This window comes from Gymnoscopelus braueri (genome assembly GCF_963280865.1).
Source record: "Gymnoscopelus braueri genome assembly, chromosome: 2".
NCBI classification, from domain to species: Eukaryota; Metazoa; Chordata; class Actinopteri; order Myctophiformes; family Myctophidae; genus Gymnoscopelus; species Gymnoscopelus braueri.
This window is the reverse complement of record NC_137604.1, coordinates 9,374,698-9,389,586: the sequence shown is the minus strand read 5'-3', so window position 1 is coordinate 9,389,586 and position 14,889 is coordinate 9,374,698. Positions and strand designations below refer to the sequence as shown.

At 38.9% G+C, this 14,889-nt stretch overlaps 1 protein-coding gene across 1 annotated transcript; it reads left to right on the top strand.

Annotated features, from left to right (window-relative positions):
* The first annotated feature begins 3,137 nt into the window (after positions 1 to 3,137).
* LOC308099939 (chemerin-like receptor 1) lies at positions 3,138 to 6,356 on the top strand. Its single transcript, XM_080448818.1, has 2 exons — positions 3,138 to 3,708; positions 5,326 to 6,356. The coding sequence occupies exon 2, from the start codon at positions 5,329 to 5,331 to the stop codon at positions 6,316 to 6,318; it is 990 nt and encodes a 329-aa protein (XP_080304944.1). The 5' UTR covers positions 3,138 to 3,708; positions 5,326 to 5,328; the 3' UTR covers positions 6,319 to 6,356.
* The last annotated feature ends 8,533 nt before the right edge of the window (positions 6,357 to 14,889 follow it).

Sequence of the window (14,889 nt, the reverse complement as noted above, 5' to 3'; positions counted from 1 at the left end):
CAGAATCAGAATCAGAATCAGTTTTATTGTCACATCACAGGTTTACAAGGTAAAAAAGTGGGTGAAATTCTTTTTTGTACATCGTTCCCATCGCAACGTTAGTTTCCATAGAAAGAAGAGGGGGGGGGGGAGAAGAAGAGGGTGGGGGGCAGGTGGGAAGGAGATCAAAAACAAGAGAGCAACAGAAGGCCAGACAAGTTATCTACATATTTACAAATTACCTGAGATAATAAAAAAACTAAAAAACTAAACTAAGGTGCCTGAGCATAGCAGCAATGTATTGTATACTGTGCATGTTATACTTATACTGTGCATGATAGACAAAGGACGTTAAGGTGCTTAGAGGAAAAGGAGCACAATAAAAAGACCCAAAAAAAGTCAGTGCGTTATACAAGGGATTAAGGTGCAAAAGGTCAGTGCGTGTCCACCTAAAGTGGACTGACCCTAGTATAATCCGCATGTAGCTCCATGAGGGAGTGCAACAAAAAGTCATTTGTACCTGGTGTAGTCCACAGGTGTGTCCGAGGGGGGGCTAAAGTCCAAGTCATTGTCCCTGGTATAATCCACAGGTGTGTTCATGAAGAGCCAGAAAAGTCTGCGCCGCCTGCTGTCAGGCTGCTGAACTCATCCAGGCTTATGCCCCATTCAGCATTCTGACAGCAGCTGGATTGAAACTACACCAAAATCTGGTGGTGGAACTCTTGATACTGCGGTAGAGCCCCTTGCCCGGTCGCGGTCGTTGTAGGGGGTTGAACAGTCTGTGACTTGGGTGGTGCTTGTCCTTGATGATGCGCTTGGCTTTGAGCACGCACCGCTTTTTGTACAGTTCCTGGAGCGCTGGGAGCTCGATTCCCATTATCCGCTCTGCCGATCGCACTACTCGTTGTAGGCTGACCTTTTCTCGGGCAGTGCAGTTCCCGTACCAGGCCGTGACACAGCCTGTTAGGATGCCTTCAACAGAACTGTTGTAGTACAGCCTGAGGATGCGACGTCCTACTCCGAGCTTCTTCAGGCGGCGGAGCCAGTACAGTCGCTGCTGAGCCTTTTTCCTCACGTGTGTGGAGTGCGTCTCCCATTTGAGGTCCTCCTCGATGTGTACTCCGAGGAACTTGAACTCGCTGACCCTTTGTCTTGTCCTTACTAGTGAAAGCTTATAAATGGTATTAGTAATTACTTAGGGCACATATATATGTTTCTTAAAACAAAAGATGACAAGTATATTTCAAGTATTCTGTGAATTATGAAGGAAAATGTAAATAGTGTTACTTTTGACTCCGGTCTCTCCTACTGTCATCAGTATTTAAAAGTCCCATAAATCGTTTTTGCTTTATTGTTTGAGGCTGTATATCATCTTGTTGAATGTTTGTCGACTCCTTTTATTCACTGACAAAAACTATATAAAAACTAAAACTGTAAATGTACAATTTCATCAACAAATAATAAGACTAAAATGTTAATAATAAGACTAAATGTTAATGAGGGACTAGTGGACAAGAGATCCAGTAGAAGTCATTTAAAGCTTAACTGCGCTTGGGTGTCACGCTGCAAAAATAGCCGATCTACAAGCTCACAAGTCACAACGCATCGCAGACACAATCGCAGACGCGTTGTGAGCTTATAGATCGGCAATTTTTCAGTTGACAGACAAACCACAAATGATTTCTTTCTTGCAGACAGGGAAGTGAGAATGAGAAAGAAGGAAGTGAAATTCAGTGCTGTGACTGTCATCAGTATATTAAAAATCATCAGTATATGTATTAAAAGTCCCATAAATATTGTTTTCATTATTGTTTGATGTGCATGACACTTTTTCCTAAATTATCTTGCCTTTGTTATTAATAGTACAAACTATTTTCTTATTCTGTGCTTGCAATTATTTGAATAGCAAGGTTTGCGGGAGAGGCCCGTTTTGTACAAAGTGCCACCAATCATGATGTCCCATCTGCTCCAACTGTGAATCACACATTCAGGGGTCTCTACACCAAGGGTTCCCAAACTCTTCAGGCCGCGACCCCCGAAAATAATCATATTTGAACTGGGTACCCCACACCCTGACAAGCACTTGGAATTGTAGGCATTGCATTTAGTTTGACTCGGTTCCACAGATAAATATTGTTAAAATAGCCGAACTACAAGCTCAGAAAAGCTTGTAGATCGGCTATTTTCACAATGTTTGCCTCTTTCTTACGTAATATTTGACCATTTGGCCAATTTGGTATTAAAAAGGTATTAAAGGTCATTAAATTGTAACTTTTGAAATGTGCAGATGCCCTGTATACACTTATACTATATGTTTTTTAGTTTTTCTTTGTTTTGTTTTTTACTGTTGAGTGAGAAAATAGTGTTGCACATGAAGTTAATCATCAAGGGACCCCCTGGGGGTTTGGGAACCACTGCTCTACACAACACTGCACTTACACCCAACACAGGATAGACGGCCCTGGGTAGGCATATATATATATATAGATATATAATTTATAGGAATATAGGACATCACTTTATAATAATGCTTATGATAAAAAGATGACATATGGAGAGGTTTTTGCCCCAATAATGACAAAATATGAATGATGTTATTGTAACACATAACTCCAGTGACTCATGCATCCTCTCATGGTATTCTCAGCTATGATTGATGTATCACATTATAATGCTATTTGTTGTCTTATCTTGTCTTGACTTGCATTTCCTCTTAGCTCTTCACTCCCACACTGTAGGCTCCTGCAGAAATACCTGTGTGCCTGGCTTGTAGATCGGGCCAAAAAAAACAACAAAAAAAAACATGTCAATCTACACGTTGCAAAGCAACATATTGTGAGCTTGTAGATCTGCTGTTTTTGAACAATTTTGAAAAAATATATATATATATTATTCATTTTTACACAAATCTTCTCTTCTCGGGTTCCCTGGCTGGCACAAAGTATTTTCAAATGGGGGTCTGTGGCCAAATACATTTTAGACATGAAAATTGCTGGAATGCTTATACTTGTTTCATGCTGACACAGAACAATATCAGACCCGCTCCAATGATTTATTTAATGCTCAAGGTTCCTCCTGTTCAGACAGAGCTGGGTAAGGCAGCTTTCTCTGTCAGTCGCCCAACTTCTTGGAATGAGCTTCAAAAGTCTTTAAAAATAATTTGGTCAGTTCAAAGCAATGGTCCTTAACACTTTTAACCGTGATGATTGCACCTCTTTTAATTCATCTATTTTGTTTTATTTGACTTGTTTTAGATACTGTTTAAGTTATTTTATGTTGTAATTGTACTCTGATACACATTCCGTGTCAACCTGTAATGGATTTGGACTGTGTCTATTATTGTAACCTCCTCGGCTACATTGAAAATGAGGGCTTGCCCCTCAACTGTACTCCGAGTTTAAATAAAGGCCAGTCCACACCAATGCAACTCCTTGCAACATGCAACTACTTGCAACCATCTTCCCCAATGGCAGTTGCGAGGAGTTGCGACTATAGTTGCATTGGTGCGGTCTGGCCTTTTAGGTGACGAGGAAAATGTTTGACAAACACTCTATGCATCACTCTCTAATAATTGGAGGAACTCCAAGTCCCTTCTTCCTGTAAACCATTTGTTTAGATACAGCGTCTTCACAGAAGTGTATGAGCTGACTGGGTGTCTGCACATGAACTGCATTTTTCCTCTCTGAACCTTTACAGTTGTCATTTATTCTGCTGGAAAACACAGCCAAGGTAAGAAGAACAACATGTAGCCTACAATGTGTGTGGCTAAATAATAAGTGAATAAAAATGCATTTCTGACTGTAAATACAGACAACAGGGTTGTGTATGTGTGTGATGCAGTGAAAAAGTGAAACAAAAACTTGGCTGTCTTGTTTTATAGTTTTAAAGAAAATGATAATGTCCAGCACCCTGCTGTTTGCACCAAAGTCAGTTTCGTGCAGAGGTGGAAGAAGTACTCAGATGTTTTTACTTAAGTAAAAGTAGCAATGCCACAATACAGAAATACTCTGTTACACGTAAAATGCCTGTATTCAAAACTTTTACTCATCTCAATGAGTACAAGTACACAAGTATTGACATAAATATATATTTACAGAACCAAAGTAAGTTAAGGAAATACAGTATATATAATAACTTTTTGAAAGCAAAAGGGAGAAGGGTGGGGGATACTGAGTTCAATGATGTTGGTTTTGTACTTGAAATGCATATTTGATTTTGTGTGAAAATCAATAAAAATGTTATAACAAAAAAAGATCCAATCTACAAGCTCAAAACGCGTTGTGCCATGGCGCCTTGTGAGCATGTAGATCAACTATTTTCAATTAGTTATTACAGCATCACAATCATTTCAACCACTATATCCATTTATACATTGGCTATTCAAAAATAGCAGATCTACAAGCTCACAGAGCTTGTAGGTCTGCTATTTTAAATCATTGTGGTACTTTTTTAACATAAATGTTCTCTTCTGGGGGCCTTGACACAACGTTTGAGAACCACTGATTTAATCAGTCGCAAATATCAACATCATTACTGACTCAGTCTGGGAAACAAGCCAAGTTTACATGATCGTAGTGAAAAAGGAACCCGCTACCATAAGCTTTCCTGTACGGAGGAAGTCTATTTCTGGAGGGAACTAGTAGCAAGGTTAAACAAAGGAAATGACAACTCCTTCAGGGGTGTCATTTGGTGGCGATGCAGGTGATGGCAATAGCCTCCTCCTATTATAGTGCTCGCATTTGACCTCAAATTAACTTATGGATATTGTTTTTGTTTTTTTTCTCTGTATGTATGCTGTGGTTTTGTGTCAACCTTACATTCATGTTATTACAGGCATCTTCAAAGATTGTATGTTATTTTAGAGGTTTGTTCTATTTCACGAATGGCAAAACAGATTTACAAGCTTTTTTTCATTTTTTTTGCCACCCTCTTGTTTTTGTCTGATATAGTGCCTCTGAACTCCTGGCCAGTATGTCTCCATTTCTGGAATGGAAGGAAATGAATTAACACAATTTTGGACAATTTTGGAAAAAATCAGCATCAGTATAGATTCTAGACTAATATCCATGACAGGAATATAACAAAATGAGGAAAAAAGTTAATTCATTTCATGCTATTTCAGAAATGGAGATGAAGTTATCCAGGATTTAGTTTAACTTATTTTTTCCCACTTTTTTTCAACAAAAAAAAAGGAAATCCACTGAACGGAGCAAATCAGTCTGGATTCCAGGCTAGGAAATCATCGGTTTAACCAATATTACTAATGACTGTGAATTGTGGCTCTGCTTTGCATAAGTCCATGCAATTGTAGCACCAATGTAAAATATCTGTTCTTCCTTTCCCAAGGTCATGGAAAACATAACGGAAACTCCAGATTATGACTATCCTACTAATGATTCTTGGATTCCTGAGGACTCCATCGATCAAGTGATCAAACCATCTGATGATCAACTGATCAAATCAAATGATCAACTGGTCAAGTCGCTCAGACTCCTGTACGTGTCGGCGTACTCTTTCGCTCTACTCGGGCTGCTGCTCAACCTGGCTGTGATCGTGGCCCTTTTCAAATACAAGACGCAGCTGCCCCGATGGACACAGATCCTTGGCTTGGCGATCACACATCTCATCCGCTGCCTCTTCCTTCCTCTGTATCTGATCAGCGCTTTCAATTACTTCTCCTGGGAGTTTGGAAGCTCCATGTGCAAGCTGGGCTCCTACGTCACGTTTGTCAACATGTTCTCCACCACGCTCATCATAACCTACTGGAACGTGCGCTGGTGTGTCCCTAAGAGATGCCTCCCCGATGTGTCCGGCAGTACGGTCCTTCTCAGCTGGTTCCTGGGAGCTGTTTTAGCTGTGCCTTCCTTACTGTCCATGGAGCTGCAGAAAAACGATGGGACGAATGGAACCGTTTGTATCGAGAATTACGATTTCATCAAACAGAAAAGCCCGTCTGCACCGGCTGTGAAGAGAATGAAAGCTGTGATGGTTTCCCGCTTCCTTTTTGGACTTGTGTTTCCCATAATTGTTATAATGATGAGCCGCTTCATAAAACGTAGGGGACAGAATGTTACACCAATGTTGAAGTGGCTGACCTTCAGCCATTTCATTTGCTGGTCTCCTGTATTGTTGCTCTCGGTTGTTCAAGTCACAGTGATGAGAGGTAACGGTGTCTTTTCGTATGGTTTGCCAGTCTGCACAGTGTTGCATGTATTAAACAGCTCTATCTGTCCACTCATCTGTCTCTGGAAGGGAAAGCAGGAAGCTGACAGAAGTCTAGACACGAAGGAAGATTGCACAAGTAGTACAAATAAGGACAAGCATGAGACTTCCTTCTAGTGTGTGTGTGTGTGTGTGTGTGTGTGTGTGTGTGTGTGTGTGTGTGTGTGTGTGTGTGTGTGTGTGTGTGTGTGTGTGTGTGTGTGTGTGTGTGTGTGTGTGTGTGTGTGTGTGTGTGTGTGTGTGTGTGTGTGTGTGTGTGTGTGTGTGTGTGCGTGCGTGCGTGCGTGCGTGCGTGCGTGCGTGCGTGCGTGCGTGCGTGCAAGAGAGAGAGAGAGAGAGAGAGAGAGAGAGAGAGAGAGTGAGTATGAGACTGACTGACTGACTGACTGACTGACTGACTGACTGACTGACTGCATGTTAATTTGTATCTTTTTATATTATATTTTTTATATGGCCCACAGGCCTTCCTCATCATATCTACACTGAGGAAGGCCTGTGGGCCGAAACGTCTGTTGTATGAGCTAATGCTGGGCGTATAAGACTTTAATAAACAAGATCCTAAATTGACTAAAGTGAGTGCTGAACCGTGCACCCGGTACACATGTACTTTGAACTACTCGGCTGATGAGTGCTTGCTTTTTTCTCTTTCATGTATCTCTGTGGGCATACATTTGTTAAATGTTCTATATTCAAGTATTAATATTACAGTAGGCTATATTTGCTAGCCTTTTATGATATTGTCATTAATAGCTAAAACTAAAGTTAAAGTTTTTTTGCTCAGTGTTCACTGGATAGTGATTTTTGAGAAGGTATACTTTGTGACCAATAACATAGAGATACAATTCATCTAAGTTTAAATTAGCTGTCGTACTTTAGACAGCAGATGGAAAATACTGTACATTAAAAAATGTACGCTTACACCTCAAAATCTGTTTTTGTTGAAAACTTCTGCTGAGATTAAATGATCATTCTATCCTCCCATAGGCAGAGAGAGTACCCTACTGAGCATGTGCAGAAGAAGTCTCACCCCTCTAGCTTGTTTCTGACTAGAATTATTGAGTGTGTTACGTTTGCCCCCTGTTACTTTTGTCCCTGGTCTCCCCTACTTCTGCTTTTATGAAAGATGTTGAGGCCAGTCCACACCCATGCAACTAGTCGCAAGTTGCAACCAGTTGCAAAAAATTGCAGCGGTCTGGACTGACCAGTTGCAGACCGGTGCCTTTGGGGAAATGGTTGCAAGTATTGCAGTTGTAAGTTGTGTTGCAAATCATTGGTGTGGACTGGCCTTTACACAAAGGTTTCCACTGTAAATAACCTAAAGATTTAATACCATGTTTACATACACAGATTCTCAGGAAATATATTATGAAATTCAATTAACAAAATGTTGTCTGTGTAATGCATAGGATGACTTTTATTTTACCATTACGTACATGAATATCACCTTTGCAGCAGGTGCTTTTTTTCACAACAGTTCATGCAAAGCACCTCTATGGCTTGCAGAAACGCTAATTCATTCATTCATTCATTTTTTTTGACCTACAGTAAGTGGGACAAATCGAATAGTACTGTCATGCAGTTTCCACCCCCAGTTCTTGTAATCCGTAAGCTAGGACCCCAAATGTATCATCTAGGGGGAATAATTCTCATAGTGATTTTTAGGAAGGTATACACCCCTAGTGCTAGAAAATATGTGACAATATTGCAGCGGTGGTAGCTTTGTGTGTGTTATCACTCCATTCATGACCCTATGCCAAAACACACATTTCAAGTTTAGCCTATACCTGTACATAGAACCGTATCATTCTACTTCAAACTTATGACTCTTATTATTGACGGTGGGCATAGCTCAGACTACATGTTCTCTATTACTGGCAGTGACAACATAGTGACTATACATTACACAAGATGTAGGCTACTTCTGCTTTCAAGATCACAAAGGTTTCCTCTGTAAATAACCTAAAGATGTAATACCATGATACATAGATTCTAAGGAAATGTATTATGAAATTCAATAAACTAAATATAGCCTATTGTAAGTGTAAGTGATTCAGTCTAAAATGGCAAAGATCCTTTCCCGGATTGACATTATATATATATGAATATCACCTTGGCTGGCAAAATGGCTTACTCATTTATTCATTCATTCTTGACAGAGTAAATAGTAAGAGGCTGGAATAGATTATCCTGCAGGTTCCAGCCCCAGTTCATGTAAGCCAGGACTCTGTATGGGGGGAATATTTCTCATGGTGATTTTTGGACCCCTAGTGCTAGAAAATATGTGATATGTGAGCATTACATAAGGAAATGTATTATGAAATTCTATAAATCAAATATAATGTACTGTATGTGTGTAAGAAATAATGTATTTTACCATTACATATTTGCGGCAGCTTTCCACCAGCAATTGTTTGCATGCAAAGCACCTCTATTTATTTTTAACATAATCTTTATTGAAGGATTGTCACAGCTTACAGGATAAGGATAAACAGTGATAAAAAGAAACCCTTCTAGTTTACATAAAGAAAAGGCACAGAGAATGCTTAACATTAAGGCCTGAGGTTCCGATTCTACAAAATGGCTTAAAGGGTTAGTTCAGGTTTTTTGAGTATTTTCTGTAGGAAATACTTACCATTAATGTAGTGGTTGCAAAGGTATTAATTGATTGCCCGAGTCCCGTGGTCAGAGTTATGGTCCGGTTCTGATAAATATGAAGTAGTTCCGGTAGATTAGTAGATTTGGTGGGGGCCGCTCATTAAAAATAAATTAATTAAAAAAACTAGCATCATTTGTATTGTTGACCTATTTCTACCATATAGAGCAAGTTTCGTTCAATTTCGACCCCTCTGTCACATGGTACTATTTTGTGTGTCATATATTTTGTGTGTGAGTAGGCTGCCACGGCGCAGTGATTCTGGACACAAACATTAGTTTAAATCCTAACTAGGCCCTAGGTTTCTGAAAAACGTATGTTGCTAAATATCAGTGGTGCTCAAACCTTTTCATGTCAAGGACCACCCAAAATTATATGTATTTGGCCGCCGATTCCATCTCAAAATATGTTGTTCCAGGGACCCCCAGAGGCAAAAGATTTGAGTTAAAAAGTGCATATTCAAAGATTTGTACACATTTTCACGATTGCCGCGCTGTGAGCTTGTACTGTATATCTGCTATTTTTGAATAGCCTAAGTATGAAATAATGGTTAAAGTGGTTAAAATCTCAAATGAAACGGATGCGTTCCAGGTCTGAATGGGTTAACCCACACTGTTCTCAAGCACTTGAGTCACTTGAGTTGGCTGATAACCCTAATTTGCAAACTGTTAATTTAACTGTCTCATTTTCTGGTAAGTAAGTAATTACATTTTATTTGTATAGCACTTCTCACAGAGAGAACTCACAAAGTGCTTTTACATACAGTGAGATTAAAAACAAAACGAGGTATTAAAGCAGTTAGAACAGAAAAGGCACAATTGATCTCAAACAGGACAGCAAATAACAACACCAACATGGAAATACAATCATGTAACATCTGGTAGTGTTATAATGTAAAAATAATGTATACCTGGCCAAAAATCACTATGAGCATTATTCCCCTCAGATGGTACCAACCAAACCTACTGGCTCACGGACAACTACAAGAGAACGTTAACGTTCTATATAACGTTATAGAGACTGTTTGATGTGAGTGAGTAGTGTTGTCATGGTTAATAGTGCTACATCCATCTGATTATCTTTTGTTTTGGAACAGTGAATCAAAGACGCAGTATTCATGATGTTTAATTGTATTTAATTGTCTCCCTTATTATTGTCAAGTTTCGAATTATTAAAAATGTGAGTAGAGTAGAATATAATAGAATAATCCCCACTCCTTGGGGTGTTTTTGTCACTGTATATGTATACATATGTATGAGTATATACAATGCTGTTTAAAACAGCTTCGAACTGGTAACTGCGTTTTATTGTTTTGCTTTAAAATGACTTGATTTCATTTTGGAGGGTTAAAGAAAGTTATATTTTTAACTTCAAAATATCTATAATAATGTAAAGATCACAGCCCACTCAATGTACCAATTGAAATATATGTAAGGGGCCAATATAACACATACAATTATTTTTTCCATCCCTACCTCAAAATGACTGCATTCTTCAGGGTTATATTTGAAAAATTATAGTCCACCTAACATACCAGTTGTAATACCTGGTTGGGGAAAGGAGTTAAGAAACTGCAGGAATGGATGTAAATAAATAAAAATGTTTACTCTAAAAAAGTTTGCAGCATACGCCACCACATCTCACTCCAATGTATTCTGAAAAGTTGGCAGCCCTCGCTTTTCCTGCTTCAGTTTTCACTGAGGTCACTCACATACCGTTGACTTTATTCTCATTGTCTGACCACACCTCATATCAGGGCAGAAACGTCTTATCTCCATATTCTTTTTGTGTTTTTTCGTAAATTAATGCCTTATTTGATCATACTACAGCAGTGTTAGGCAACAGGCGGCCCGTGGGCCAGAACTTACCCGCCAGTGATGATATCTGGCCCGGCAAATTATTTAGTAAATAGTTGACAGTTGATATAATACATATAGGCTTGTAGTGATACTCAAAGTGGGGTCTGGGGACCCCCAGGGGTCCTTGAAGTGCTTCAAGGGGGTCCCCAGCTAAATTACTGATAGTTTGGAACTAAATTGATTCTAAAAGGTCTGTACTACAAAAGTGTACAAATGGACACTCTTGTAGTTACAGAGTGTACACATTTATACACTCAGTTATGGGGGTCCATGACCTAAATTTGCATGTCAAACGGCTTCCTTGAATTAAAAAATAAATTAGGACCACTGGGCTATAATGTCCAAATAGAGAATCTACCCCCACCTGATCGAATTCTGCCTGAGTGAATAACAGGCAGCTGTTTCATACAATTTCTCTCCATATCTAAGAGACCTTGAGCTCCTGAACTATGAAAGAGCTTGTTTATCTCCATTCGAAAGGGAGTCTCCAGAGGTTCTTTTTGAACGTTTTAATGAACTTAAAATCCCCTTTGTATGGTGTGTACACCCACACACGCTAAACGGCTGGCTGTACCCCATGACTGACACAGCCCAGGTTTCTTTGTTTTGTTATTTTTCAAGTTTTGGCATGTTAGGCATTTTGCATTGAATTAGTTTCCTATTTGCGCACTGTCATATGCTTTTGGATAAAATAGGATATTACTTTATAATGAAAAAATGAATTATACTTAATGTAAAAAAACGACAAAAAATAAATGATGTTATTGTACCACATAACTAAAAAAAAAACAGTGACTCATGCATCATCTCGTATTCTCAGTTATGATTGGTGTATAATACTATATTAAGTTATTTTTGTCTTGTCTTGTCTTGACTTGACTTAATTACCTCTTACCTTTTCACTCCCACTCTATAGGCTACTACTGGATAAACTCCTGTGTGCCGGGCTTGTAGATCAGCCAAAAAAAAATCTAATCTACAAGCTCACAACACGTCGCAAAGCAACATTTTGAGCTTGTAGATCTGCTGTTTTTGAACAATTTGGAAAGATTGTACATTTTATAAATATTTTTTTTACACAAATCTTCTCTTCTCAGGTTCCCTGGCTGGAAAATTGCTGGAATGCTCCCTGCTTATATTTGTTCCATGCTGACACCGAAAAATGTCAGAACAATGTCCAGTGATGTTTTAATGCTAAGGTTCCTCATGTTCAGACAGAGCTGGGAAAGGCAGCTTTCTGTGTCAGTGGCTAAACTTCTTGGAATGAGCTTCTTGAAAAGTCTTTAAAGGAGTAGTTCACCCAAAAAATGACTTATTTTCCAGCAAATACACAGCCCATAGAGCCTTGAATTCATGGATTTTGTTTTTGTTTTTGTCGCATTCCTAAGCCAGTAATTTGTCGGGTCATCGGTCAATATGAGACTCAGTAGGAGACTTTGTGAGTCTTCTACTGGAGACTCCGCCGGTCATCAAATTATTGGCTTAGGAATGCAACAAAACCCCCCAAAGATCTCCATGAACTCAAGGCTTCATGGAGTGTGTAATTGAAGTAATTTTTGGGTGAACTACTCCTTTAAAAATCAGCTCCTTGCCATCATTTTGGTCAGTTCAGAGGAATGGTCCTCATTGCGCCTGTTTTAATTAATTTAGTTGATTTGTTTCAGGTACTATTTAAGTTATTTTATTTTGTCATTTTACTCACATTCCTTGTCAATCTGTAATGGATTTGGACTGTGTCTATTATTGTAACCTCGGCTACATTGAAAATGAGGGCTTACCCCTCAACTGTACTCAGAGTTTAAATAAAGATGATGATGATGATGATGATGAGAACCACTATCTTGAATCACTCTCTAATTGGAGGAAATCCAAGTCCCTCCTTCCTGTAACTGTTGTTTAGATACAGCGTCTTCACAGAAGTGCATATCTGACTGGGTGTCTGCACATGAGCTGCATTTCTCCTCTCTGGACATTTACAGTTGTCATTTATTCGGCTAGAAAACACAGCCAAGGTAAGAATAACAACCGCTCATGTACAATGTGTGTGGCTAATCCTTGTAAGTGTAAAAAAAAAACGTATTTCTGACTGTAAATACAGACAGCAGGGTTGTGCGTGTTGCAGTGAAACAAGTGAAAGTAAAACTCAGCTGTTGTATTTTATAGTTTTAAGGAAAACTATGAAGTCCACCACACTGCTGTTTGCACTAAAGTCTGTTTCGTGCAGAGGTGGAAGAAGTACTCAGATGTTTTTACTTAAGTAAAAGTAGCAATACCACAATACAGAAATACTCTGTTACACGTAAAATGCCTGTATTCAAAACTTTTACTCATCTCAATGAGTAAAAGTACACAAGTATTGACATGAATATTACAGAACCAAAGAAAGAAATACAGTATAATAACTTTATGAAAGCAAAAGGGAGAAGGGTGGGGGATACTGAGTTCAATGATGTTGGTTTTGTACTTGAAATGCATATTAGATTTTGTGTGAAAATCAATAAAAATGTTATAAAAAAAAAAAGATCCAATCTACAAGCTCACAACGCGTTGTGCCATGGCGCCTTGTGAGCATGTAGATCAATCACCTAACATACCAGTTGTAATACCTGGTTGGGGAAAGGAGTTAAGAAACTGCAGGAATGGATGTAAATAAATAAAAATGTTTACTCTAAAAAAGTTTGCAGCATACGCCACCACATCTCACTCCAATGTATTCTGAAAAGTTGGCAGCCCTCGCTTTTCCTGCTTCAGTTTTCACTGAGGTCACTCACATACCGTTGACTTTATTCTCATTGTCTGACCACACCTCATATCAGGGCAGAAACGTCTTATCTCCATATTCTTTTTGTGTTTTTTCGTAAATTAATGCCTTATTTGATCATACTACAGCAGTGTTAGGCAACAGGCGGCCCGTGGGCCAGAACTTACCCGCCAGTGATGATATCTGGCCCGGCAAATTATTTAGTAAATAGTTGACAGTTGATATAATACATATAGGCTTGTAGTGATACTCAAAGTGGGGTCTGGGGACCCCCAGGGGTCCTTGAAGTGCTTCAAGGGGGTCCCCAGCTAAATTACTGATAGTTTGGAACTAAATTGATTCTAAAAGGTCTGTACTACAAAAGTGTACAAATGGACACTCTTGTAGTTACAGAGTGTACACATTTATACACTCAGTTATGGGGGTCCATGACCTAAATTTGCATGTCAAACGGCTTCCTTGAATTAAAAAATAAATTAGGACCACTGGGCTATAATGTCCAAATAGAGAATCTACCCCCACCTGATCGAATTCTGCCTGAGTGAATAACAGGCAGCTGTTTCATACAATTTCTCTCCATATCTAAGAGACCTTGAGCTCCTGAACTATGAAAGAGCTTGTTTATCTCCATTCGAAAGGGAGTCTCCAGAGGTTCTTTTTGAACGTTTTAATGAACTTAAAATCCCCTTTGTATGGTGTGTACACCCACACACGCTAAACGGCTGGCTGTACCCCATGACTGACACAGCCCAGGTTTCTTTGTTTTGTTATTTTTCAAGTTTTGGCATGTTAGGCATTTTGCATTGAATTAGTTTCCTATTTGCGCACTGTCATATGCTTTTGGATAAAATAGGATATTACTTTATAATGAAAAAATGAATTATACTTAATGTAAAAAAACGACAAAAAATAAATGATGTTATTGTACCACATAACTAAAAAAAAAACAGTGACTCATGCATCATCTCGTATTCTCAGTTATGATTGGTGTATAATACTATATTAAGTTATTTTTGTCTTGTCTTGTCTTGACTTGACTTAATTACCTCTTACCTTTTCACTCCCACTCTATAGGCTACTACTGGATAAACTCCTGTGTGCCGGGCTTGTAGATCAGCCAAAAAAAAATCTAATCTACAAGCTCACAACACGTCGCAAAGCAACATTTTGAGCTTGTAGATCTGCTGTTTTTGAACAATTTGGAAAGATTGTACATTTTATAAATATTTTTTTTACACAAATCTTCTCTTCTCAGGTTCCCTGGCTGGAAAATTGCTGGAATGCTCCCTGCTTATATTTGTTCCATGCTGACACCGAAAAATGTCAGAACAATGTCCAGTGATGTTTTAATGCTAAGGTTCCTCATGTTCAGACAGAGCTGGGAAAGGCAGCTTTCTGTGTCAGTGGCTAAACTT